Source organism: Armigeres subalbatus, chromosome 1 (assembly GCF_024139115.2).
Source record: "Armigeres subalbatus isolate Guangzhou_Male chromosome 1, GZ_Asu_2, whole genome shotgun sequence".
In the NCBI taxonomy this organism is placed as follows: domain Eukaryota; kingdom Metazoa; phylum Arthropoda; class Insecta; order Diptera; family Culicidae; genus Armigeres; species Armigeres subalbatus.
In genome coordinates, this window is record NC_085139.1 from 53903268 (window position 1) to 53930193 (window position 26926).

General features: G+C 41.5%; 3 protein-coding genes across 5 annotated transcripts; 1 reads left to right on the top strand and 2 right to left on the bottom strand.

Moving 5' to 3' along the window:
• The first annotated feature begins 1261 nt into the window (after window positions 1–1261).
• LOC134225500 (protein phosphatase 1 regulatory subunit 21) lies at window positions 1262–23151 on the top strand. Of its 2 annotated transcripts, XM_062705641.1 has the most exons (7): window positions 1262–1341; window positions 1465–1706; window positions 2155–2649; window positions 2720–3048; window positions 3105–3243; window positions 22418–22525; window positions 22598–23151. In XM_062705641.1, exons 2-7 carry the CDS (start codon window positions 1653–1655, stop codon window positions 22685–22687), a joined length of 1215 nt encoding a protein of 404 aa, XP_062561625.1. In that variant the 5' UTR covers window positions 1262–1341; window positions 1465–1652; the 3' UTR covers window positions 22688–23151. The 2 variants fall into 2 exon arrangements, with proteins under 2 accessions (XP_062561625.1, XP_062561614.1); XM_062705630.1 differs by having other exon boundaries at window positions 1262–1706.
• On the bottom strand, window positions 8625–9244 carry LOC134225513 (uncharacterized). The gene is made up of 2 exons (XM_062705677.1): window positions 8733–9244; window positions 8625–8677 (listed from the first exon to the last, which is right to left on the bottom strand). Exons 1-2 carry the CDS (start codon window positions 9182–9184, stop codon window positions 8662–8664), a joined length of 468 nt encoding a protein of 155 aa, XP_062561661.1. The 5' UTR covers window positions 9185–9244; the 3' UTR covers window positions 8625–8661.
• Window positions 23152–23333: 182 nt separating the features above from the next.
• On the bottom strand, window positions 23334–25280 carry LOC134225501 (pre-mRNA-splicing factor ISY1 homolog). 2 transcript variants are annotated; one of them, XM_062705665.1, is made up of 5 exons: window positions 25231–25280; window positions 24385–24459; window positions 24302–24324; window positions 24083–24243; window positions 23334–24020 (listed from the first exon to the last, which is right to left on the bottom strand). In XM_062705665.1, exons 2-5 carry the CDS (start codon window positions 24385–24387, stop codon window positions 23383–23385), a joined length of 825 nt encoding a protein of 274 aa, XP_062561649.1. In that variant the 5' UTR covers window positions 24388–24459; window positions 25231–25280; the 3' UTR covers window positions 23334–23382. The 2 variants fall into 2 exon arrangements, with proteins under 2 accessions (XP_062561649.1, XP_062561640.1); XM_062705656.1 differs by lacking the exon at window positions 25231–25280 and having other exon boundaries at window positions 24385–24609.
• Window positions 25281–26926: the final 1646 nt, after the last annotated feature.

Genomic DNA, 26926 nt, shown 5'->3' on the forward strand with positions numbered 1-26926 from the left:
GAGTAGTTAACGAACAGGACACACGGACTCCAACACCCTTTCCCACGGGACGAAGCTGCAGACGTTAGCAGTAATGGAACACGACACCATGGATGCATCGTGAAGCACCCAGACAGCTGACGCAGCACGGACAGCAACGACGACCAACGGACTTCGGACCCCGATCACCTGATCTGGGCCACAGGGCAAATTGCTGATAGGTTTCTTCAAATTGAATAGAGAAAAATAAAGTTAGTCTTGTCGTAACCTTTTTTAAAAACGGTCTTTCATTGAGAAAACCCTTAATTTATATATATATATATATATATATATATATATAATATATATATATATATTTATATATATTATGCATCCCATGATAAACACTCGGATCGTGATCATCTCATTCAGCCTCCGTTGAATCGCGCCGGAGTGCGCCCATTTATTTTACACACAGCGGCTATTCAGCTATGGCAACCCCATTCGGCGGCTTAAAAAATCAAACAGCTCAGACTCGCACCCTGTGGAAAAGCTTATGAGCGCGCTGCTGCGCAATCTTTGCTTGCGCGTTACCACCGCGAAGATCTGAGCGTTTGAGAAGAGCGCGACAATATTATGCATCCCATGATAAACACTCGGATCGTGATCATCTCATTCAGCCACCGTTGAATAGCGCCGGAGTGCGCCCATTTATTTTACACACAGCGGCTATTCAGCTATGGCAACCCCATTCGGCGGCTTAAAAAATCAAACAGCTCAGACTCGCACCCTGTGGAAAAGCTTATGAGCGCGCTGCTGCGCAATCTTTGCTTGCGCGTTACCACCGCGAAGATCTGAGCGTTTGAGAAGAGCGCGACAATATATATATAGATTACAGTGACTATAATAACAGTGTCGTCAAGTGTCAGAATTGGAACAGAATCGTCTGTCAGTTCCATACGAATGCGCGTTCCAAACGAGCAGGAGACCTGTCAAACGTGCCATATGGCGTTACTCTTCTTATAGGACTCTAATATAGATAGATATAGATATAGAGAAAATATGGGTCATTCCTATAGATATGTAGATATAGAAGAAAGAGAAGATAGATGAAATTTTATATTGTACCAATAGATTCAAAGTTTTGTTTTGGGCTGTTTTGGGAACTCACCTTAACTGTTCGAAAAATATTACCTCATTATTAAGTTACCTTTTTGTTCGTTCGAAGCTGTTCGAGCGGTTCGAGCAGATACCAGAGGAATGCACTTTTTTGACAATTTGGAGTGCGTAAATTTGCTCGAATCCCACAGGTCGAAAGCTCGAAAGTCTTGTCTTGTCCTCCCTGTCCATGGATGAAAAATAAAAATATTCCATGCGAAAAAGGTGAAATTCAGTGCAAAATCTGGTTCAGTAGTGACTGAATTATCCTGGCGAGAAATCGTGAAGCAAAAAGATTTTTTTCGGCACCGGATTAGCACCGTAGCTCAAACGTTTCGCAATTTCTAGGGCAGTGGAAGATTTTTCTTTGCCGTGATCCAATATGCGAAACATCGGTTCAAATCAGTGCAACGACGACGGGCGGAAGTCGTAATCCGAAACTGTCAGGGATTACTGTTACCGAGGCTGATCGGAACTGGACGTTGGGAGTATAATTACCAAGTTTGGGAGGAGCGAGGCAGCAGGTTCGACGGAAAATGGAACCGGAAAACTCCAGCAAGTATCAAAAGTTGGCTGCTGAATATTCAAAGGTGAGAGTTTTGTGATTTTTGCAACCCCTTTGTTTACACTTCCAGCAGCTGCTGAGCGAGAAAGTCAATATTGTAGATACAATGCCGCTGCTATCAGAGAAGGGCGTTGCAATCGGCTTATCAGCAAGTTGTTATTTCGAGAGGCTGAATTTAAATAACAGCGATTTCTAGAAACTTATCCCGCGATTGCTATTTTGAACTTTATCTCGTTTCTGATGGTTTTTAGTTTGCACTACTTTCCTGATGAAGTTTAGTCTTCTCCAACTAAATGTTTAAATTTATAAACGAGTATAGTTTTTATTAATAGAAAGGCAAGATTTTTTACACAACAATAACCTTGACTCGATTGTCAATTTCAAATGCTACGGCTCATTGAATTTCACGTAGACTAGGCTCAATCAAGACGCACTATAATAATCGAGTTTTCTTACATTATTCAATTCAACAGCTACGAGCAAAGGCCAGCGTTTTAAGGCAAGCTGTAATCGATGAACAGAACAAGAGTTCGGCTTTACGCGAATCACTCAAGGAAAGGGAAGCAAACCTACGCAAATCGGTCCAAGAGGTGGACAGTTTGGGCTTTCGAAACAAGCAACTGGAACGAAAGGTGGCATCCCTCCAACAGGACCTGGAAGAGTTGAAAAAGGTCAACACCAAAGGGCAAAAGTCCAAGAACGTCAGCATCAACGATTCGATCACATGCCCTGCAGACGCGCATGTGATAAAGGAGGATCTGGCGAAAAAGATCATGGAGAACTCGCAACTGATGATGCAAATAGATGATCGGAATGCCGAGATCAAGCAGTGTCAGGTGCGGATGGACGGTCTAAATAGGGAACTACAGCAGCAGGCTGCGGTGGAACAAAAACTGAGGAAGGAAATGGAAGCGCTTGCATTGCGCAACACCGAATTGGAGGCGAAGATTTCCGAGGCTGCCAGCACGGTTCGTTGAGACTGGTTATTATTTGTAGGTCTGATTGACCTTCAATATTTATTTATTTTTTTTAAAACAGATTGGAAGCGAAGACGGACTGAGCGTGACGGCCGACATGGAGAACCACTACAATAGCAATAGCAATCACTTCAGTAGCACTTCGAGTCAAGCGGCCGGAAGTGGAGCGAACGGCAACGGGCATCACAACAATCACGGTGCATCCGCTGGTGGCGGTGGAAACTGTGATGATAGAATAGTATTCCTCGAGAAAGAACTGAGCCACTGGCGGGCGCAGTACGAGCTACTCAAAATCGAAAGCACTAGTCAGTGGGGGACGTCGGTGGTGGAGGAGGCGCGGCATATCTCGTCCAAGAAGGAGCTGGAATTTCCACAGGAAGGGGCGGAAAAGTGAGATTTGGAATAAGCTGTTGAGGTGTTTTAAAATTTACACATTTTTTCTACAGGAACTCGGAGGACAATCAGATTCAGAGCGAACAACAGCTGCGGGAGAAAAAGTTAACGGACTGTTTTACCAAGAGCATAGGAAATCTGTTCCATGACAAGTGCCGAGCGGAATCCAAACTGGCGTCACATTTACTAGAGGTGAGTAAAGGCGTACACATAATGTAGGGTCGGGCGAATTTTAGATATCCATTATCGTCGAACTTGGGCGAGGATTACGACAAAAGGCCGAAAATGTTCTAGCATATAATCTGCATCTATTCGGCCGAATAATAATTCATACTCAATAAATACCAATTTCGGTTGATTTATTCTACAAGGAAATAAAAATATGCTTTTCTCTTGTTACCATTCAAACGCAAGATTTCTTCTGATAGACTACAAATTGTTTTGCAATAACGTCTTGTTTCTAAAACAACAATTTTTATTATCGCATATTTTTGATTTACATAAATTCTATATTTTGATTGTTCAAATATAGTCTAAGACATGAATGCTTCCCAATGAGCAGCTTGAAGTAGCTCGAAGTTTCTCCTGTCCTGTCCTTCTTTTTTATCAACAAATGGAGATGAGCGGGATGGGGATAATTTCGAGCTACTTCAAGCTGCTCATTGGACAGCACTATGGATTGCAAGCTGATTCATTCTATTTGTTTATTTTTATTTGGCTTAATTTAAAAAGCTTGTTCCGATTCCATTGATACACAAAATAATTAGGCACAGGGTTTGCATAATAGGCGGGGTTATTTGCAGAATTTGTTGACAACACGATGGCGCTGGTATGCTCTTGCATGCATAACGACACTAGCGCACAGTGGCATTTTTTGATGACGCTAGCGCTGATTATGAACGGGATAACGTCGACATTCCAAAGTTATTCAAAATGAACAGTAAAAAGTTATCACAACATAGCGAGTTCAGCTTCAACGTCTGTTCTCTGTGATTATATGTTGTGGCAAAAAATCATTCGAAAATACTTAGGCTCTGTCTCATTTGGAGAATTAAACTTAAAAGTGACAGTTCGAAAATTAGCACATAACCCAATCATAAAAATGGCTGGTGCTACCCAGCAATTCCAATAAGACATCGATGCAAAATGATTCGATATCTGTTAAAAGTAATCTTGCTCTGCGAGCGGGGTTATTTGATAATTATTGAAATGTCACTTTTAAGTTTAATTTCAGTTTAATTCTCCAAATGAGACAGAGCCTTAGACTCTTTATCATGCCACCTAATGAATGATCTGAAACAACATTGCGCATTTAAGGGTTAAAAAGCTAATTACATTCATAAGTTAATGAAAAGTATAAGTTTCGGAATGTATGTGACTAATGCGATGTATAAGTTTTTTCTTATACATATCATTAAGCGTCTCCTTTGGCAAAAAAGTATTAGAAATATTAATAATTTTTAATTAAACATTAATTTTTTTACGTGTACAGATAATTTGGTTGTAGAGTTGTCTCTCTTTGATTAATTTCAGAGCTATTTCGACGACCTGAATCTCCGCTGCTGTGATGCTAGCGCTCAGATCTAGCCGTAGAGATAGTCTTATCTGTCCATTTTCGATGTATAGGGAGTGAGTACTAGTAATGGACCCCGTGCGTATAATGGACCCCCTGAACAAAAACCGAGAGTTTACGCTTGAATCTACAATTTCCTGCAAACTTCCGTAGAATAAAGTTGCTTCACTTATCAGGGTAGTAATTCCATACAATTGTTTTGCACTGGGAGACTGAAATTTAGTTATATTTACTAATTTATGAATGTAAACGCGCTAGAGGGTCCACTACTAGCACAGAAGGGGGGTCCATAATAGGCAACAGGAACATGTGGAAATGGAACATGTAAATCAAATGGGGGGACCATAATACGTGTAAACAAACTCGATGTTGCGTATTATGGACCCGGGGGTGGCCATAATAGGCAACCTGGCTACATAATTTTAAAATACATATTTTAGTAGTAAAAATTAATTTTTTACCATGTGTTATGTACGAAAGGCGATGATGATACCTGTTGCTTGTCATCTAGTGCTGCAGAATGGCAATTTGTCATAAGTATTACTCTAGCGAAGCGATTGAAGTAAGTTTCCGTCGTTAAGGGGTCCATTACTAGCACTCACTCCCTACATCTATTCCGCAGACTGTCGATTTTTTAAAGGCGTCGGTAAATACTCTTCCCCTTCCTTTGTACTTGCCAATGTTGCTTGTTTTAGTTTTGCGATTGGTTGGTTTTTATTCGGTCCCGATATTCCATCTAGCGAAGCACTAATTTCAACTGTAACAGAACTAGGCACAACCACGATTGGCATGATTCTGTCGAATATCATTTTGTTTTTGTAGTATGTGACATCCATGAATGAGAACTTGTCTTCCCCTCCTGCTTCAGTCACCGGCGCTTGCCTAAGCTGTTCCGAAACTACGTTTCTCCTTTTAAAGCATCGTGCAATATTTCTTCCTGTTGCATATTCCATTCGTAATTCCAATGGTGCTTGAGCAGAGATTGCTGTCAGAGCGTTAAGTGGTGTACTTTTTGTACATCCAGTTACCTTTCGTAAGCACTGATTGTTAAGAGTTTTTATTATGGCTCGATGCTCTTCTTAGCGTTTCACATGACAGTGCAGCCATATACCATATTGACTTATAAGAGCCGTGTAGACCTTCGTCAGCACTTAAGGATAGCTTTCACCTGGGTGCTGCGGATAGAGCCGCTTTTGTGCTCTCAAGCGAGTAGCGGGATATATTGAAATCAATCCCATAAGCAAAATTATTTTGCAGTTACTTGGCTGTCAAACATTTCCCGCTCTTCAAATTTCTCTTTCCCTGCTGCATGAAGGCGCACAAATGCGCGAGACTCTACATGACTTTACGATGGTTTACATACATTCCTGCCCCAATCATGCTGAATCTCGTGAAATCTCGTAACGAGTGCATTTTAGTTGCATTCCTACTAATGTTCCACTCGAAATATAATGTGAATATATTTGTTAAAAAGAATGCAAAACTCAAACTAAGTTTATTTTTATTTTTCCCCCAAATAATAACAATACTTCTCAATATAAGATCTAAAATGAACATAACCACAATCTTCAATGTTTGGCTCCGGCACAATAGAAAATTTTGGCTTCACTTTGACAACCAAATCGATTCTATCCGCACCACCCAGGCTTTCACATTTTATGACGGATATTATTTCAAGACAAAATTTTCAAAACGACTTATCTGCTTTTGTAAACAAAGATTCAAATGACGATTTGACGAATCTGATAGCTCTCTCACGCAAACCAACACCACCAACAGGTAGCAGAAGGTTTCCGCTACCTGTTGATGGTGTTGGTTTGCGTGGGAGTGGTATCAGATTCGTCAAATCGTCGTTTGAATCTTTGTTTACAAAAGCAGATAAGTCGTTTTGAAAATGTTGTCTTGATTTTAATTATATTTAGCCTGTCGTTGATTTTTTTTTCCGCGTCTCCCTTATAAGCTTATAGAGCTTGCTGACGTTAATCATCTTTCTCTTGCACGCGCACGGAGGGGATAGGATTTGTTTTCATCGGGAAACGCTTCCGAAGCGTTTCCCGATGAAAACAAATCCTATCCATTCTGTGCGCGTACAAGAGAAAGATGATCAAACGTCAGCAAGCTCTATAGAGCTTGCTGACGTTAATCATCTTTCTCTTGCACGCGCACGGTGGGGATAGGATTTGTTTTCATCGGGAAACGCTTCCGAAGCGTTTCCCGATGAAAACAAATCCTATCCATTTTGTGCGCGTACAAGAGAAAGATGATCAAACGTCAGCAAGCTCTATTCGCGAAGTCGAAGCAAGATTCTTCACACAAACAATGACAGTTCTTTATGGGTTTTACAGTAGAGCGACAGAGAGGAGGAGATGGCGGCCATGTTTCACTCAAACTCTGACAGATAGCAATGGGATTTCCCATAGGAGAGAAGAGCAGAATTTGCTTCGACTTCGCGAATATGAATCCCGAAGCTGAGGTAACCATCTATCGTCACTCAAAGGTGACGAGAGCTTTTCACCGTTTCTAGAGGGGTATTATTTATATTGACATTCAGAGTTCTGTCACCGTTCGTGAAGAGGATTATTTTTGTTTTCTCTGGATTGATTGTGAAGTTCAGGTTTTGCGTTTCTAGTGTGAATTTATCCACAGCGTTTTGTACGTTTCTGGTAAGTGCATCTATATTTTGGGCCTTGACGATTATCCCAAAGTCGTCTGCGTATTGCACTAGGACTACGTCCTTGCCGGTAGTACTGGTATGGAACCCCATGGTATACAGGTCGAATAAGGTTGGCGATAACACGTCACCCTGCGGCAGGCCGTTGGAGATAAGGCGAACTGCAGTTCCATTCCTCAGCTGCATCATTATATGGCGATTATAAAGAAAGGAAGTTATCCAGACAGTCAGTTCGTTGGGCACCATCAAGGAGCACAGTACTTCTTCCAGCTAATCCGTTCGCACGGCATTGAAGGCGTTAGATATAAATTCACGCAAACCATAGCAGAGATGAATGCATCCCGTTTGTTTTGCTTGATGCTGTTAATTACGTAGGAGAGGCAAGTATTTGTCGACATATTTCTACGCAATCCGAAGATGTTTTTGGAAGGATATTTCGTTGCTCCATAATGCTCTTGTAATCTTTCCAAAACCGCGGAATTTACGATTTTGGTTGGCGTTGGTACTAGAGATATTGGCCGTTTTCCGGTTGTCGTGCTCTGGTCTCTTCCAGGTTTTGGGATCGCAACAACTTTAATGGTTTTTAGCTGGGTGGTGCGGATAGAATCGATTTGGTTGTCAAAGTGAAGCCAAAATTTTCTATTGTGCCGGAGCCAAACATTGAAGATTGTGGTTATGTTCATTTTAGATCTTATATTGAGAAGTATTGTTATTATTTGGGGGAAAAATAAAAATAAACTTAGTTTGAGTTTTGCATTCTTTTTAACAAATATATTCACATTATATTTCGAGTGGAACATTAGTAGGAATGCAACTAAAATGCACTCGTTACGAGATTTCACGAGATTCAGCATGATTGGGGCAGGAATGTATGTAAACCATCGTAAAGTCATGTAGAGTCTCGCGCATTTGTGCGCCTTCATGCAGCAGGGAAAGAGAAATTTGAAGAGCGGGAAATGTTTGACAGCCAAGTAACTGCAAAATAATTTTGCTTATGGGATTGATTTCAATATATCCCGCTACTCGCTTGAGAGCACAAAAGCGGCTCTATCCGCAGCACCCAGGTTTTTAGAGTGTCACTGATCCTGCCGTTTCTCCACATTCTATTTAGGTCCTCGATAATGGTTGTGGTGCTCGTTGCGCTTAAGTTTCTAAGCACTTTATAGGTGATACGGTCGTTCCCTGGAGCTGTATTATTCTTCCGATGTAGGATACGATGACAGCTTTCAAGGTTGAGAATATCGTAGTGTGCGGATACTCCGTAGGACCCTACGAGTGTCGTGTCACACGTCCATCATTTTTTCCGAAGTGCGTGTCCAGATTCTGGACTCCAGAAAATCTTCTGCTTCTTCTTGAACATTCCAGGCTACGTTGTTTTGCGATCGATGAACATGTTTTCCAGATAGACGGTTGATTTTTTTCCACAGCTCTTTGGAGTCGGTGAACGGGGTTACTTCTTCCGGAAACTCCTGCAATTTCTTAAGTATCTCCTGTCGCTTCTTTCGTTGGAAAATGGCTGCTTTTCTCTTAAATTCGATCAAATTAACTTCACTGGACGTGTTATTGAAATTTTTCCGTGCTTCACTCTTCTCCTTCCAGGCTATATCAACGTCTTCGCTCCACCAGAATTTTGGCTTCCGTACATCCTTCTTTTTGTGTTTTTCCGAAATTCGCTTCACGTTGTCTATCAAATCTTCCACTCGCCTTATCGTCGTATTGTCCAATTGTGATATTTCTTCATGGATTCGTTTTCGGTTGTATATGTACCTTACCTCTCGATTGGCACGTGTTAAGTTGAGGCACGTTTCAACAGATAGGTAGTGGTTGCCTCCGTTGCCAGTGTCCAGTACTTTCCAGGACGCTTCTGGAAAAAGAGCTGCTGTACACATTGTCAAGTCAATTGCTGAAGAATTTCTATTAGTTTGAATGGGTATAAACGTTTTTGATCCATTGTTCAGCAGAAGTAGATTGTACGTTTACAATCTGTAACAAAATTTCCCCTCGTCGGTCGTTTCTGCTCACATCGTTATGTTGGTATTTGTACTGGTTAGTAATTGTATGAATTTCTGAGGTAAATGGCTGTACCGCCATAGCTATCTGATCTTGACTGTAGTATTTTATGGTAATTTGAAATATTATATCTATGGGTTTTTTTTAGCTCATATTGTGTCCATGTTCCCGACAACAAATCAACGTCGTATTTTTCCGATTCTAATACTCTTTGGATTTCTGATTTGTTGGAACTCAAACTTTGGATGTTGCTTTGGAAAATTTTAAACAAATTAGCCATTTTTAAAACTTTAGTTATACAATTGTTCTCCTGAGATCAAAACACTCGTTTGAAATCATTCTGAATGTCTCTCGAACTTCGTTGGGTAAATTTTGATCGACAATCATGGAAATAAACTTCATAACCTGTACTTGAAATACTCTGTTCGCATTTTCGACCGCTTTTTGTGTAGCCTCCTGTACGAGACTTTGAATTCGCTCCGTGTCATGTACCCGGTGGGGGTTATTCAGCCCCACGCCGGTGTTTAATTCTGATTTCTTCTGCTTTTGGTCAAGCGTCCTCAGAGCCATCCTCTGCTTCATCTTCGCGTTGTCGTTTCCCTTTTCTTCGCTTATCCTTCTCGTTTTCAGCCGACTTCCACAACTTCACCGCTGGAGCGATGCGTTTTCGTGGCAAGTTTGTTTTCTCCCATTGTTGTTTGAAAATCTCGTTGGATTTCACGGCTGATGCATAAGTTTCTAGCGCTGGGTAGGCCTGCATGTTGCTCAGAATTTCATGCAGGAGCAGGTGACTGGGCACTGGTCTCGGGCCTCGGTGAACGTCAGATTCGTTTTCACGCGGACTGTGTTGATGTTCATTTGGCGTTTTATTTGTGACATTTGGCGTTTTATTTGCGACATTTCGGGTCGGTGGAACTGTGCCCTTCTGTTCTGTAACTAGCACATCTGATGGGTTGCTGGCATTGTTCATAATCCATTTCCTCTTCGTGGCGGTTGCCACACTGTCGACAACGGCGTGAGCCATTGCAATTGATAGTCCGGTGGCCGTAACTCAAACAGTTCTCACAAAGATCAACTTTCGCGGGCACGCTTGCAATGCAGGAAAACAGTCTCACCTTTTCAGGGAGCTTGTTTGTGCGGATTGTCACACTGACAGCACTTGATGGTATTTTGTTTCCGTTGCTGAATCGATGTAATCGGCGGATTTGCAGTACCGGGACTTCGCATTCCAGGTCATTTTCAATTTCTTCTTCCGTGAGATGTACTGGAACTCCTGTGATTTTTCCGGTGATCGAAATCAGATGGATTGGGATGTATGCTCGGTAGTAGAGGCCTGAAGAAGAGAAACGCGGATAGGTATGTGCCGCCAATCGAACCGTCAAAAAACAGCAGCCAATCGAGGAGACCAGGAGACAGGAGACAGCAGGAGACCTGTCAAGCAGCCAAAATGTTGGCCCAAATACTGAAAACGGCCAAATTCGATTTTATGCTATTTTTCAATAAACATAATTGAATGTATTTTACATTAGTTTACAATAATATATGCAAGTCATTTATAGATTATGAAATGAAATTCCATTGTTTATTGGATTCTATTGTTATGTGATGTGGACACATAAAATAGCGGATTGTGAGATTTTATCTTATCATTTCTTCCTTTTCATGTGTTGTTCTTTGATGAAGAAGATTGAATGCAGTGTTGGCAGAGTCATATTTTCTATCCGCGTTTCTCTTATTCAGGCCTCTACTCGGTAGTAGAGTAGAGTGGGGCAAGAGTACGCACTTAGTTTTCAATCGATCATGTGGCCCTTATGAAGCAAGCTTCTGCATATCAAATCAGTGTCGATGATTCATATACTCTTCCTTTATGTTACCCAGTGGAAAAAATATTGAAATTATTGAGATTCATTTTAGTAGAACCCTTATTGCAAGACAAGCGAAAAACGCATTCTTACCCCACCGGTGGGGTAAAAGTGCGCATCGGGTGGGGTAAGAGTACGCATTTATCCAATCATGTGCTTTGAGTATATATTAACCCAAATAAGAGTTAATAACATTTAATTGATGTTTAATGAGCATTTATTAGGGAATGTTTAAAGATTACGTAACTCTTAAAGGGGGAGGGGTCCTAAAAATGTGCACTTTCATACGAAAAACCATTATTTTTTATATATACAAAAAACTACAGAGGTAAAAATATATATCAGGTTTCGCGTGGCGTATACAAAGGCATTTTCCTTAAAGAAAGTCCACCAATCACGTAACGTAAAATTTGGCAATTTCATCACCCCTCCCCCTATCTTACACTATTTGTATGAATCCTTTAAAAATTATATGGATCGTCACTCATCTCACAACCTCTCCCAGCTAAACGTTGCGTAATTTATGAATGTTTCTTTTGATTAAATTAAATTATCATTTAGATGAAATTGTGTTTTTGTACCTTGTTTCGTACTATGTTTAGGTGTACAACAAGTCCTAATACAATTTCCTTATTTCGCTTCAGTGGTTTGTTCGCTTAGTCCTTTCTAACACCGAATTACTTCAACTTATCCTAAAAACTTGTGATAATTTCGAATTCTGTCCCTTTTTTCTTAGTTGTGGATCTTTACGCTTTGGAAGAAGTCTTATTTCGGCCGGAGATACGGGTTTGACATCATAACTTGAAGATTCATATGCGTACTCTTGCCCCACCGGTTCCTGCGTACTTTTACCCCACAGTCCCAAAATTATTCAAGTAATGGTTTTGACTTCTTGGAAAACCAACCGGATTGGTGTTCTGTACCATAAAGTACTCTATACAATAGGTTATCGAAATGGTATAATGTTCACCTGATTGAACGTATATATGGTAATGAAATACTAGTTGCGGAAACCCAATTATTTTTAGCAAAATGGCCAAAAAGTTATCTAACTCCATATCTCCATTGTTGTTTATTCAAATCGTTTACAATTACACATGATAATAGTTGGCCAGAATACCTGTCAGTGTTTCTAGTTTATCTTTTTTTATTACTTCAAAAAATCGAAAACGTACTCTTACCCCACGCGCACTCTTGCCCCACTCTACTCTATGTGCTTTCGGTGTTCATTTTTTGTAGTAGAAAATTTGCCTTGATGAAGATGTTTAGCAGCACGATGACTTTGAATCGGCCGACATACTTCATGTCGATTATGTGTCCGCGAAGTCCTGGCATTTTCCGGATCGTTGCTCCGAGTGCGAACTTATTGATTTTTGCATCTGGTCTTTGCTTATCTACCAGTTCGACGTAGACTCGATTTGGGGGTGTGTCAAAGAGGATGTTCCATTGCTGTCTACCTTTCTGCTGTCGGTCATAACCGGGAAGGCGCAATGTATTCTGCTTCGCACGATGATAGGGCAACTGTTGGTTGCCGTTTTACGTTCCAAGACACAGCTCCTCCCATAAACGTGAAGACGTATCCAGTAGTGGATTTCCCGGAATCCGATTATTCTCCCCAATCGGCATCCGTATAGCCAACCATATCCGAACCGCGATCCTTCGAATATGTTAGCCGATTCGATTTCGTACCCCGCAAGTACCGTATTAGATTGAAGAGGGAAGCTAAGCGGATCGGACTAGTCATCAATACGTTGAAGACGAATTACATGATAGGAAGGGGTTCAAGAGAAGACAGTATGAGCCACCCACCTAGAGTTTGCATCGGTGGTGACGAAATCGAGGTGGTAGAAGAATTTGTGTACTTGGGCTCACTGGTGACCAGCAGAGAAAATCGGAGACGCACAGTGGCTCGAAATCGTACGTTCTTTGGACAACGATCGAATAGAGTTCGCCGCCGTACAAAACTGACAATCTACAAAACGCCCATTAGACCGGTAGTCCTCTACGGACACGAGACCTTTACGATGCTTGTGGAGGACCAGTGGAGTTTTCGAAAGGAAAGTGCTGCGTAACTATCTATGATGGGGTGCAGATGGCGGACGGTACGTGGAGGAGACAAATGAACCACGAGTTGCATATGAGCTGCTGAGAGAACCATCCATCATTCACACCGCGAAAATCGGACGACTGCGGTGGGCCGGGCACGTAGCCAGAATGTCGGACAATAACCCGGTGAAAATGGTTCTCGACAAGGGCAAGGTGGATCGATCAGGACCCTCCGTAGACTGCGTGGTTGGCGACGTGTAGCCATGGACCTAGCCGAATAGAGAAGACTCCTATATACCGCACACGCTACTTCGGCCTTAGTCTGAATAAATAATAAAAAAAAAACGGTATTATGCGCTTGACATCATTCCAATGGCTTCAACCCGGATTAGCATTGAATTGGGTGACTTAATTGACCGCAAAACTGATATCCGGCCGCGTTGCTCGCACAAGATAAGTGAGACAGCCCACTGCTTCCTGATAAGGAACTTCTCTCATCTCCAAGATTTCCTCCGACGTTGTTGGTGACATCGATTTATCCAGCTTGATACTCGCTCCTGCTGGTGTGGAGACAGGATTGCAATTCGCCATGTTGAACAGCTGCAAAATGCTATCGATGTAGTGCTCTTGATCTACCCACAGCTTACCGGAAGTACACGGATCCACATCGAACTTTTCAAGCCCAAACTCTTTCAGCGCCTTGTCCAACTCAGTAAACCACACTCGACTCGACTGTTTGAGCCCGTAGAGTGCCTTTCGCACCGACATACTTGCTTCGATGTACCAGCAAACCCCTCCGAGGGTTCCATGTATATAACCTCGTCCGTCAATTTTCTTCGAAGACACGCAGTGACCGCATCCATCTGCCCCACATCAAGATCGTGCTTTACCGCCAGCGCCATAAGGATCGAATGGTGGAATACCGTACCACCGGAGAATAAACTTCGTCGAAATCGATTCCTGGCCGCTGCGAGCACCCCTTCACCACCAAGCTTGCGTAAACTTTGGCGATTGAGATGACCAAGTCGTCTATGCCAGATGGCAGTGTTAGATGTAACGAGGGCTTGCTCTTTTTTACGATTCAGCATATACAAACCGCCTACCTGTGTACCGGATGCAATTACATTTCCATCATCTTCACGTACCTGATACTTGTTCGCATCAAAGACCACCGTCAATCCTTTCTGGAAAATCCTGCTGATCGAAAGCAGATTAGTAGCTGGCTCCGGAATCTGCAGCACTTCTTGAACTTCAATGGGACCTTCACTAAGTTCAAGCTGAACTAGACCTCTCGCGACTGACATCATGTTACCGTTATTGGCCGTTCCACTATACTTTGCTGCTTTACAAATTTATTGACACTGCGACACATAAGGCACGTGGCGCTGGAATCAAGATACCACTGCTTGTCGCTCACCTCTCCAGTTGCAAAAACGCTGCACAAAGCTTTCCCAGACTGCCTAGCTGTATTTTGCTTATGTGGGCATTTCACCGCAAAATGTCCCCGCTTTTTGCAGTTGTGGCACGTGTCGTCCTTCTTCGCCGAACTGCCACGCCGTTCGGATTTTGGACTTGAATACAAAGTACCTTCTCCGTTGGTATTTTTAGGAGCACTCGACAACTTTACGTCCTGCAAAAGTTTTGCCTTCACTGCATGCCGAGTCCCATGACCATGGGTTCGTAGTACTCCGTAAGTCCCATCAGCAACAACGCAGCAAGCCATGAGTCGTCGACCTTGAAGCCGATCCTTGCAAGCTTGTGTGCAGTGGACATCAGCTCATCCACGTACGATTCCACGCTGCTGCATTCGTCAAAACGAATTGAGGTTAGCTTCCTTAGCAACCCGATTTTCCTGGTCAGACCGTTATCCTGAAAAGCGTTCCGTAGCTTGTCCCAAGCTTCTTTGGCATTCTTAGCGTCCTGGACGAGACTGTAGTTCGTCGTTTCCAGGCTCAGGCAATTTGTGGCCAGCACCCGCAAACTGACATCGTCGTCGATTGCTTGCCCTCGTGTTGGCGAAACGGCGTACAGTAGCCTCGCGAATGAGCGTCATTTTCATCGTGAACGCCCACTTGGCATAGTTTTCGCGACCTGAAGGGTCGATGATTGGCAAAGCGACCGCGTTAATCCGTCCGCTCCCAGCAACCGGCACTCCAGCTCAGTGTTGGTAAAATCACTCATAAATCTCAATCAACGAGCGCTCCCGTGCGAACGAAATCGTCTGCGATTTTAAAGGAATGCATCACGCTTGAGTTTTTCATGCTAAAACGCATAATTTTACTCATTAGCCAGAAAATCATTTTGGTTCAAAAACGCATTTCACATCAATTTGGGGGCAATTTATTGCTTATACATAAAAGAGTGTCTAATATTTTATGCGACAAACGTTAATTCACTGTTTTTAACGAAGGAGAACAAAAGAAAACCTACGATGATTCAAATGGATGATTCACCTCATCCATGAGTTTTTAGGTGCTGAGTTGGATGCGTTTCAACTCACGCTTGATTTGAATCAGCCATGAGTTTTGAGATTTTGAGTTTTTACCAACACTGCTCCAGCTGCTGCTCCGGCGGCCGGCAACCCAGCTCCGCTTCCATCACCGTTATTAAACATTTTCGTCTACCGTGGGGCATCGAAATCCGTACACTTAAGCACCTTAGTATATGAAAAAGTCATTAGAAAATAGGAATCGAATGTAAATAAAACGTTTGTAATTGACACAGGCACATGAAGGCTTCTACTTTTGAAGTGTTTCACATTTACTCATGAAAAACTAAGACAAACATGATAAAAAAATGAATTGAATCAACTACTCCTGACTCGAAATCCGTCCACCGTGGACGGATCTCGAATCAAAGGATCAAAATCCGTACAGCTATTTCTTAACTAAATATTTAAATTGAAACAGTCTGATTGACTAAACTATCACTGTAAATAGTTCGATATGCACCTTGAGAAGCGATCCCTTCGATTTGTATTCCGATTATCTTATGTAATGATTTGCAATTAGCAATTAAAACACAGTTACTTTTGGTGCAATTATGCTCTACCCGAAAACAAAATGGCGGCACAAACTACGCGTTTGGTGGGTGGAGATTTGTTTTTGATTTTTGTGGTTTTAATTTCAAAGCCTTCTTTCAAATTCTATGCCATAAAAGCTTACTGTCAAGTATCTGAACAGGATAAGATTAATTATTCCTACATTAATTACCTTTAACCTTCTTTAATTTATTGATATCTCATGAGGTAGACGGATTTCGATGCTGTACGGATTTCGGTCCCGCACGGTAACTAATTTGTTTAAACTAAATTACTTTTCACTAGACCATGGCCACACGCTGGGCCCATAATCTTTTGCAGAGTGGAATAAAAACGACCGGTTAGAATGAATGACTAACGGTAACGACTAATGAAAAATCTATTTCAGTTCAAACCACAGGTTGCTATACGATTTGCCATGTGTTTCTATGGTAACAGTAACAGAGGGTACATAACGGACTAGTTCGATGCTTATTCAAAGTCAATGACTACTGGGATTGCAACAAATTGGCTTCATGGGGTAATTATCATGCCGAAAAATGTATGCTCCTTGTAAGCCTAATTTCTCAGCTCTGGCGTTCACATTTTCCTTCAAAATGCGAATGAACATTTTTTTTTTATTGAATGGTTTATTGAATGTTATCAAAACACTGATACGGACACTTAGAGATACAACTGCAGAGATTTGGTTCACCTTTCAAGCTGCGTATAATACAATTTCTGTTATGAGCATTTAAATTTATGATTTTAATTGGACAAATTAGGGAAAAGTTTTCCAAAAACACTAGATCTGATGATTAACTTAATCTAATATCACAGTGTCTGAGCATGGAGGGATTCGATGAGAGGATTTGCTGATATCTGACAGGAGTTCCAAAACTCCGTGCTGTTTTGTTGATGAACTCTTCGATAGTTACTACTCCAGTGACACGCTGTAGTTCTTCAGTTGGGTAGAATGGATCAAAGTTGTATATCATTTTTAACAACTTATTTTGTTTCACCTGAAGGCGTTTCCGATGGGACTTTGCACAATCACCCCATACAGGTGAGCCATAAACCATAATGGGTCGAAGTATACATTTGAAAATAAGTATTTTGTTTTTGAGCTCAGCTTGGAACGACGATTGATGAGCGAGAACAGAGAGCGAGTTGCTTTATCCAGTTTTTGGTAGCATAATCAATGTGTTTGCTGAAGGTGAGTTTGGAATCGTATATAATTCCTAGGTAATTAGCTTCATTCGTCCAGGGTGATGATAGGCCATTTGTAGATACGGTGGTACTCGGAAGATTCCGCGCTGCTCTTTTTTGGTAAAAGATAGTCTGGGTTTTGGTGGCATTGATCTTAATCCTCCACTTGCGTTGAAAATCCTCAAGGCTGTTTTGTGCATTCTGTAGTTTGGTCACGATTATTTCGGGATCTTTTATCCGAAGCAAGGTATGCTGTGTCATCTGCGAAAATGCATACACTACTCCGTCTACTTTTAAAACATCAGCTGTGAATATATTGTACAAGGTAGGACTCAAGACGGAACCTTGTGGAACACCGAATGGAATCCGGTGTGTAGTAGATAGTGAGCCACTGACCGCAACTGCGAATGTTCTGGAGGACAAGAACGAATGGACTATTTTTACGATATATAGTGGACAATTAGATTGATGCAGTTTGTACACAACTGCCTGCTGCCAGACTGAATCGTAGGCTTTCTCCACATCCAAAAGCACCATTCCGGTTGACCTACCAGCAGAAAGATTTTGTTGGATTTCTTTTTTGATTCGGACTAGTTGATGAGCAGTGGAGTGTCCTTTTCTGAATCCGAATTGTTCGTGTGGAACAATAACATCGGTTTCCAAATGACGGTTCAATCTGGATAAGACCACCCTTTCCAAGATTTTGCTGGGACCACTCAATAAGCTGATTGGGCGATAATTTCCAGGTGAAGTGATGTCTTTGTTTGCTTTTGGAATCGCAATAACCGATGCATGTTTCCATTTCACTGGAAAGTAGCATAGTTTGAGACACGCGTTAAGGATCTTTGTTAATAGAATAAGTCCTTTTCTAGGAAGGTGTTTTAGTAGTACGTTCCTGATTCTATCGAGACCGGCAGCTTTTTTTGTTTTAATGGCACTGATTATGGATTTCACTTCTTTTGGTCTAACAAGCACATTAGGTTCAATAACGCTGTCGCTGTCAGATATTCTTGCAATTGTTCCATTCACTTCTGCTGTCGTCGCGGAATCACCATTCAGTGGATTGTTGTGTGCTGCGGCGAAGGTAGCAGCTAATGCTTCAGCTTTCTGTGCAGGTGTTACTAGCAGGCTGCCATCAACTTTCAAGGGAGGGCTGTGCTTCACGTTATTGCGGAGATTTTTGCTCAGCTTCCAGAATTTTTGGCAACCGTTGTCCAACGTTCGCAGCATGTCACCAAAATTCTTGAATCGATGCTCCGCGCATTTAGTACGAATAGTGTTGTTGAGCTGAGACACAATTGACCCTAGCAACGGGTCTCGAGTGCGTAAGTACTGACGTCGTCTTACGTTTCTCAGTCGGATCAGCAGCTTAATTGATTCGGGAAGAACAGTTTTCCGAGGAACGATTGTTTTTTCCGGTACGCTTGCGTCTTCAGCACGGAGGATGATATTTTCAAACAGATTGATGGCTTCGTCTATTTTGTCGTGGGTATCTAGGTTGTTGATAAGCTGAGAATTCAGGTCGATATTCTCGTTGATCGTCCTGGAGAAAAGACTCCAATTTGCTTGGTTGTAGCACCGAGAACTGCGACCTGGAGGCACCATTGGAGTGTCGATGGTTATGTTGAAGGTAACTGGAAGATGATCCGACGACAGTTCAGTATGAACAATCGGGACTGACATTTGGATTAGATTGTTCGACAGGGTGAGATCTAGTGTTGATGACCTTCCTCTCCCTGGTGGGTGGCGTGTTGAAGACTCTGGATAGTTGATATAGAAATCCGATGACATGTACTCCTGGAAGAGAATTCTACCCGCTTTATTCGCACTGGCACAATTCCACATCATGTGCCGAGCGTTGAAATCTCCAACAATGAAGAACGGCACATCCCAAGATGTTAACATTCGTATGTCGCGCCTAAACTGGTGTAGGTGCTGCATTTTATTCGATCCGGGATAGTAGGCTGCCACAATGTTCAGTGACGACACGGCGGTGTTGATTTTGATTCCTATGGCCTCTATAGTCGTAATCGAGAGATCCAGTTGACTGTAGGAGAGTTCTCTTTTAATAAGGATAGCTACTCCTCCACCACGGTCTGCATTCGTGCTTAGGCGATCCATGCGAATTGCCGTGTAGCTTGGGTTGTACATGGAGTTTCTACTACGTAACCAAGTTTCGGTTACTACTGCAACGTCGATATCGTGAGATTCAACGAAATGGAAAAATTCTGTAATTTTGTTATTCAGGGAACGACTGTTCCAATTCAGGACTTTGATGGTATTATGATTAGACATTGTAGATGTGTTTCAGTGCGAGTTCGGAGAGAACTGAAAATTGTGCTGCTTTCGTTTGGCAATTTGACAGCCTTGTAAAGAGCTCACGTGCGAGCATCACAAACTCCTCCACAGAGAAAAGATCATGCTCCACATGTTTCTTCCCTGTTACCGTGGGTTGACTATTAGCAGTCACACTTGCGTAGGAGTGGATACGTGAAACGGTTTCACTAGGCAATTGTAGCACATTGTGTTGCTGGGGCGGCAACCTATCATTTTGGGATTGTACAATTCTGGTCTTTCGGCCCACAGTGGTTCGATTTTTCCCCTCCTCAAGCTTCTTCAGATACAGCAAGCGAGTTGGACACCCTTTGAAGTTGGCGGTGTGATTTTGACTACAGTTTGCACATTTAATTTTGTCTTTCGTCACTGATTCATCGTCTGCTTTTGCAGGGATTTGGCATTCTTTCGTTAGGTGGAGCTCTCCACACTTGACACATTTCGCTTGCAGGTTGCAGTTTCGCATACCATGTCCATATTTTTGACATCTGAAGCACTGTACAGCGTCGATCTTCTTCCGAGTGTAAAAACGCCAGTACACGATCACATTGAATAATGATTTCGTTTTCTGGAGCGTTTGGAGCTTTACAGACCCTTTTGGAAGTTGTAGCAAGTAGGCAGCGATATCGCCAGTACTCGACGCAGAGAGCAGCTTGACGTCAGATGGGACAATGTTGTTAACCCGCAGTTCGGCAATTAGTTCTTCGATGTCATATCTCGGGAGACCAGAAAGAACGAATTTGTCGGGTAGTTCGTCACTCATTCCGTGGGTGTAAAATTGTACGTTGCTGGAGCGTAACTGTTCCACAGCTGCCACAAAGTGGGGTTTCGTTTTGATGGTGATTTGTGTGCTACCTTTTCCAATTCGGAGAAGGTAATCTTCTTGACTAATGTTTGCTGCGACCAACAGTTGATTCAGCTCTGTAACCGTTTTATCGTAAACGAATATCGGTGGGCAACGTATTTTCCTAGAACTAGCACTGTCGCAACAATCGTTGCGGTGCACCACACATTCAACCGACACTCTATACGAACCTACAGTTAAGCAGCCTTGATGTGAGTTATCGACGCGTCGCCTCGTTAGAACGTCACAATGAAGGTGAACTTTGAAATGACAGTAAGTGAGGAGGGAAAATAGAAAGGTAGAAGAAGGAGAAAAGCAGATCAAAAAAAAGTTATGTACCTAGTGTGCTCTAGCGATTTACCTAATTTTCCTACTTAAAAACTAAACTAAATTAATACAGCCTAGCCTAAAAGTAATTAAGTGGTTAAGAGCTAAAATTTATTGATTAATAGCCTAGAGAAAACAGTTAAAATACTCGCTCATACTTCCAGATAGTGCGAACTTAAAAGTAGGTTAGTTTCATGCACATGCAGTAATCAAAACATGCTCTAATCTAATGCAATCCTTAATCTAAAACGACAAAATTATAGATACTATCTTTGAAACTACGGGAACATGCGTAAAATTAACTAAACCTAAGACAAACACATTTAGAACAGGTAAATGTACATCGCAATATTGTGAACCTATAACTAACCTGAAATGAAACTTCTAGCATTCCCATCACCGATCTATAAGCTAAACGAATAAGGAAAACGAACACAATCGAGGCACTAAACGTAAGTTTATCAATTTTCTCTTAAATTACAACTAAAATTATGAAACGGGATAGTATCACTCCTGAAATACAAATTGATAAGTCTTAGCATATAATACTATGTGAAACATAAGTAATAGTAATTTCCCTATAACTATTTCTCGTCAATAGGGATTTTTTAACGTTGGCTGAAATACACGTTAAGAAAACGGAAAATTGTCTCTGTTTCGTTGCGATTGCAACAAGCACTGTGATTTATGGTGCCACGAACGGATGACACATCATCGTTTGCAGCTGTGTCCATGTTGTCCAAAGACTCAGACAACGATTGAAACGAGTTACTGGTCGGTACATTAAACACCGGTTGGTGGGTAGAAGATGATGGGTTGCATGTAGGTGGCACGGGTTGCGATTGTATCAACCCCAGGTCGATATTTCCGGAGTTAGTTCGGGTACGATGTGAGTCTTCAGGAACCACTAACGAGTTTCCTAACATTGTGTCGATTTGTTGTGGTGATGAGGTTATGCGCAATTTGTTTTTCTCATAATTCTTGCGAATAACAATATTAACTTTTCCCACCGGCCCAGCATCCTCACCAATGCCGGTCGCGGGCTTACCGCGGGAAGATTTCCCCAGGATGATCAATAACGGGGCCAAGGAATAGAATATAAATGAATAACAAAGCGCGCTACTACAAGAGAGATGTTTATAGTATGGGCTTTGACAGCTAACTGAGAATGAACATTTTATGAACCATAATTTCTTCAATAATGTGAAAATCGCGTATCTTACCGCTATCTTAAAATCTTACCCCTTAAAAAAAGTACTGTGTAAGGACAAGGATAAGACAGTACAAGTAACGGACAAGGAAATGCGTATAATTCTGGTACGGGTAGTTATCTCAGCAATCGAAATTGTTCCGGAATCTCTTCGGAGATCCTCAGAAGAACAAATCTATTTCAGAACCTACAAGACATACAAAGAACAGTGTTTAATTATAATCAGTTATCAATTCATGTGTATCTTTCCTCTTGTTCCAGTCTCAAAGACTACAATCTCATTTGGATATTATGAAGAACCGACTGAAAGAAGGCGAAGAAACCATTCACCACAAGGAGCACCGATACCACATAATCGAAGATGAACTCGTAAGCTCTCCGTTCGACGTGGAACATTCTTCTGATTCATCATTATCTGACAATCCTTCCTTCTTCCCATAGGCCCGCACCCGCCTCAACTACGAAGAACAAATAAGCGTCCTCACCGAACAGGTGGTAAGCCTAAGCGAGCAGTTAGCTAGCTGCAAATGAGGAGAGCTATAGGAAGCTGCTCCGCCTAAACCCTACTCAACCGTTCGTACCAGCCCCCTAAACGATGGGTGGTCTTCATCTATATTACCCCGTGAGAAATAGTAAACGATAACCTACTATGCATATAAATGGATACCATTTTGATCTGGAAGATCAAATCAAACATAGAATGTGGAACATGTTTTTGAGCGCGCGAAATGGATGCGAAAAAAATGTAACGAGAATAAGAATGTGAGCGTCGAAATTGTTTGCAAATTGAGGCGAATTCAAAGCGAGTAGCATTCCTACAAGCACCAGCGGTATGACCGAAGCAACAGTAACTGTTTGAATAGAGTATTAAAACTTTTTTTTTCTAAGCTGTGTGTACGTCAAAGATCAATAGTTATTATATCAAGACAATTTGTGAATGAAATTATTGAATGACGAATAGAAATAAATTGTGCAGATTATTGTGTTACTAAAAATCATTGATTCTGTTACATCCTTTCAAATAGCTTTTATATTATTTTCCTATTGAAGAAACCTATTTGTCAAATCAAAAGATAAAAATCAATTTCATCTGAAGGTTTTTGTACCAACCAGATATTTATACTGATGTGATCTTTTACAGAACTGGCTTTCGAAGCTATCATAAATCGATTGCCCATTTTGTCTTAATAATTTTAATATAAAACAAACCTAGAATAAACTTACCCTCACATATCCTCATCATCCTCTATGCCGTACTTCTTCATCAGTTCCAATTTTCGCTTCCTCAACAATGCCGCCTCAATATCCTTCTGACTGGGCACGGGAACGTGCGCCGTAAATCGTGGCCCCAACAGCCCCATCGGATCGTCCTTCTGCTGATGCGCCTGCTTCTCGTCCGCGTCCCCACTAATTCGCGCATCCGACCCATAGATGTCCTCCTCCGGTTCCACCTCTTTGGACTCCCCGGTGGCTCGATTCTGTTTCCATTCCTCTACGGCTTTCTGGATGGCGACCTTTTCCGCTTTCTCCTCCAGCGGAAGCAAAATCCCATCATCGTCATCCCGGTAGCCGTAGTAGTCCGCATCGATGTCCTTCATCAGTTCGGCCCGGGTCTTCTTCGGTGGCGGTGGAGGTTCTTGCTCGAACAACTCACGCACCCCCGGTAAATCTTTTGCCGCTCCGAAGTACTTATATCCTCGGTTACCGGGCACTTCTCTGCCCTCGGCGTCGAACATCTTCGGCCCATACCGACGGTAATGTGGTCCTCCCAGGTCCGAGATCTGATTCTCCCAGTGGCGTTTCTCTCGCAGCAGCTTGTTGATTTCATCATTCAGATCTCGAATACGGAACTCACCCAAACCCGCTATAAAATTCGATACAGTTAGTAATTGAACTCATTGCTAATTAACAGTAAAATAAACTGACCATTCTGAATTTGAGCCACCTTTTTGGATATCTCTCGTATGATCTCCAAACGCCATTTCTCACACTTTGGCAAATCCTTGCACTCCGAGGCCAAATAAGGACGTCGCTCATTTTTACCAGTTTCAGCTTCCTTGGCAGCTCTCCATCGTGCCAATGTGGTCCTGGAAATTGGTCGAAATTATAGAAACATAAAAGCTAGTCAAATTCGAAAATACCTACATAGCCTTTTCTGCGTTGCGTGCCTAAAACGAAAGCAATCAATGAGATAATAGTAACAGAAGTGCAGTACTTCAAAAACTTACCATTGTTGATAAAACGATTATATGAGTAATGGAAATAACAATAACTTGTTACTAGCAGGCTACCGTTGATCAATTAAATCTCGGGAACTTTTTCAAATCGGCGTATGTAACATTTTGATCAAGCTGAGAAAATGAGCTTGGAAGTTTTCAGATTTCATTTTTATTCCTATTTAGAAACTAATCATTTTTATTGCAATTGAATACACCTCAACGATACATTATGAAAAGGTTCATCGTCACTGACTCTGAAATCTGCACTGTGTGTGAACATTTCAGTTATTTTGATAAAAATATATGTTACAACGTTCTGCAACAGATAAATCACATACGTCGTTTTGATACGTCAGCATGACCGAGGTCATGCTACTTTCGTCAAAATGTTACGCTGCTCCGTACGCTGCATTGTTGTTACGTCGAAATGTTGCGTCAAGTTGAAACGTTTCACGCACATGCGACAAAAAAATTGCAACACTTACAACACGACGTAACAACATTTGCTGCAGAAAAAACAACGTAAAATGTTTTTCTTAACGAAAATCAGAATATTCAAGCAACATGCTTAATTTTTAAATCAGTGATGAAAAAGTACAAGCAGACGCACGTTTTAAACTATTTAGTTGTTCGAAAAAACTTTTTAAAGTACATTTTCTCCTAAGCGGTGTATGTGCAATATTTTCAACAATGATGTTACACCGTTTTGCAAAAAAAATGATTTACATTTTTGAAAACACTGTTTCATGTAGCTTTGAAGATATACACATTTTTAGATGAATTTGATGCCATATGCTGTTGAAAACGCGTTTGTTTACAATTTGCGACATACGCCGTTTTGAAAAAGTACCCGAGAAATTACAAAATTACAATTACAATAATGGAATTTATGCAGAAACTGCATGCATAAACGCTGTTCCGTAAAACGTTGAAAGTATAAACAAATTTCACTATCGAGCTTGTTGTGAGAACGAGCGTTGAGAACTGTCAAAAACAACGCAGGGCTTCTGTACGCAGGGATGCCAACCTTCCAGATTTATTGCGATTTGCAAATAAAATTATTGTAGGGTGCTGTCAATACCTGGGGACGTCAATACGATACACCGCGCGGCTGTTGTAATGTTTCCAAAAGCGCATTTGCACAAGATTCCACGCGGCGTTCCACATTCGAATGGAACAACCGCACCTTAGGTAACGCCGCAATGTTAGCCATAAGAATCGAGTACTATGCATTTACAGGACAATTTTTACATCAGCTGAGGCGGCGATCGTCGCAACCATGGTGGTAAAATAGCAAATAAAATTGCAAATCTGAAACAAAAAAAAACGTAAAACCGAAATTAAAGAGCACGAACACGCTAAAAGTTTGAAATTGTGTGCTGTTCATCAACCCCATGAAGAACCAGAAGCTCAAGATGCTGTAAACTGGTTAATTTTGAATCAGCACCCATGGGATTCTGTTTTGCACAAATGGCCTCTGAGTTTTAATCACCGGAAACAATATTTAAAATCTGCTAGTCTCGTTGAACGGTTGCTTACTACATATTTGCATTATAAATCAGCGCACGGATATCAACTAGTAAGTTTAATGTTTACAAATGGTGAAATGCGGTAAAAGCAATAAAAAATGCAATATGAAGTGTGGGTGTATTGCACTTCTTTAGTAAAATTAGCAGATATGTGTTTAAAACGCTCTTTTACAAATGAAGAACTTGATATACTCAAAGATTTGATTTGTGAACACCATAATTTGTATCTGGCGCTTTTTAAAAGAGATCTCAAACCGAAACACCATGTTTTGGTCCATTACCCAAATATTATTCGTACATCTGGACCTGTAGAAAAAATGATGTGTTTTAGGAACGAAGCAAAACACAAAGGCTTCAAGCAATCTTCGAACATAATGTCCTCTCGCAAAAACATCTGCTACACGTTGTGTGTAAAAGCTTCTTTGCAATTTGCCTATGAGCTTTTGAATGACAATTTCTTTAAGGTTTCCGTTGAAGCAAATTTTGATCTGTGTGACGTGCGTTCAAGATGTTATTATAAGATGCTCATTCAACCGATTGTCATTGATTCAGGGTTTGAAATATTATGCACAAATGAAATTGTGTTCAAAGGACCCAAATATAGAGCAGGATACTTTATTTCAATAGTCGACAAAATCAATACATTCTTATATCAAATACTAGATGTTGCAAAACACAGCGATATTTGTTAGTTGGTTGTTCAAGCTTGGAGAACTGGGATGTTTGACTCCCTCTGGAATCTCTAAAGGAATCCCTGAAGGATTCTCTCTGGAATCCCTGAAGGATTCTCTCTGGATTCCCTGAAAGATTCCCTCTGGAATCCCTGAAAGATTCCCTCTGGAATCCCTGAAAGATTCCCTCTGGAATCCGCAAAGGATTGCCTCTGGAATCTCCAAAGGATTCCCTCTGGAATCCCCAAAGGATTCCCTCTGGAATCCCTAAAGGATTCCCTCTGGAATCTTTGGACGAATCCCGACAGAATCTTTGAAGAATGTGCGTCAAAATCCAAGAAGTATTCCCGT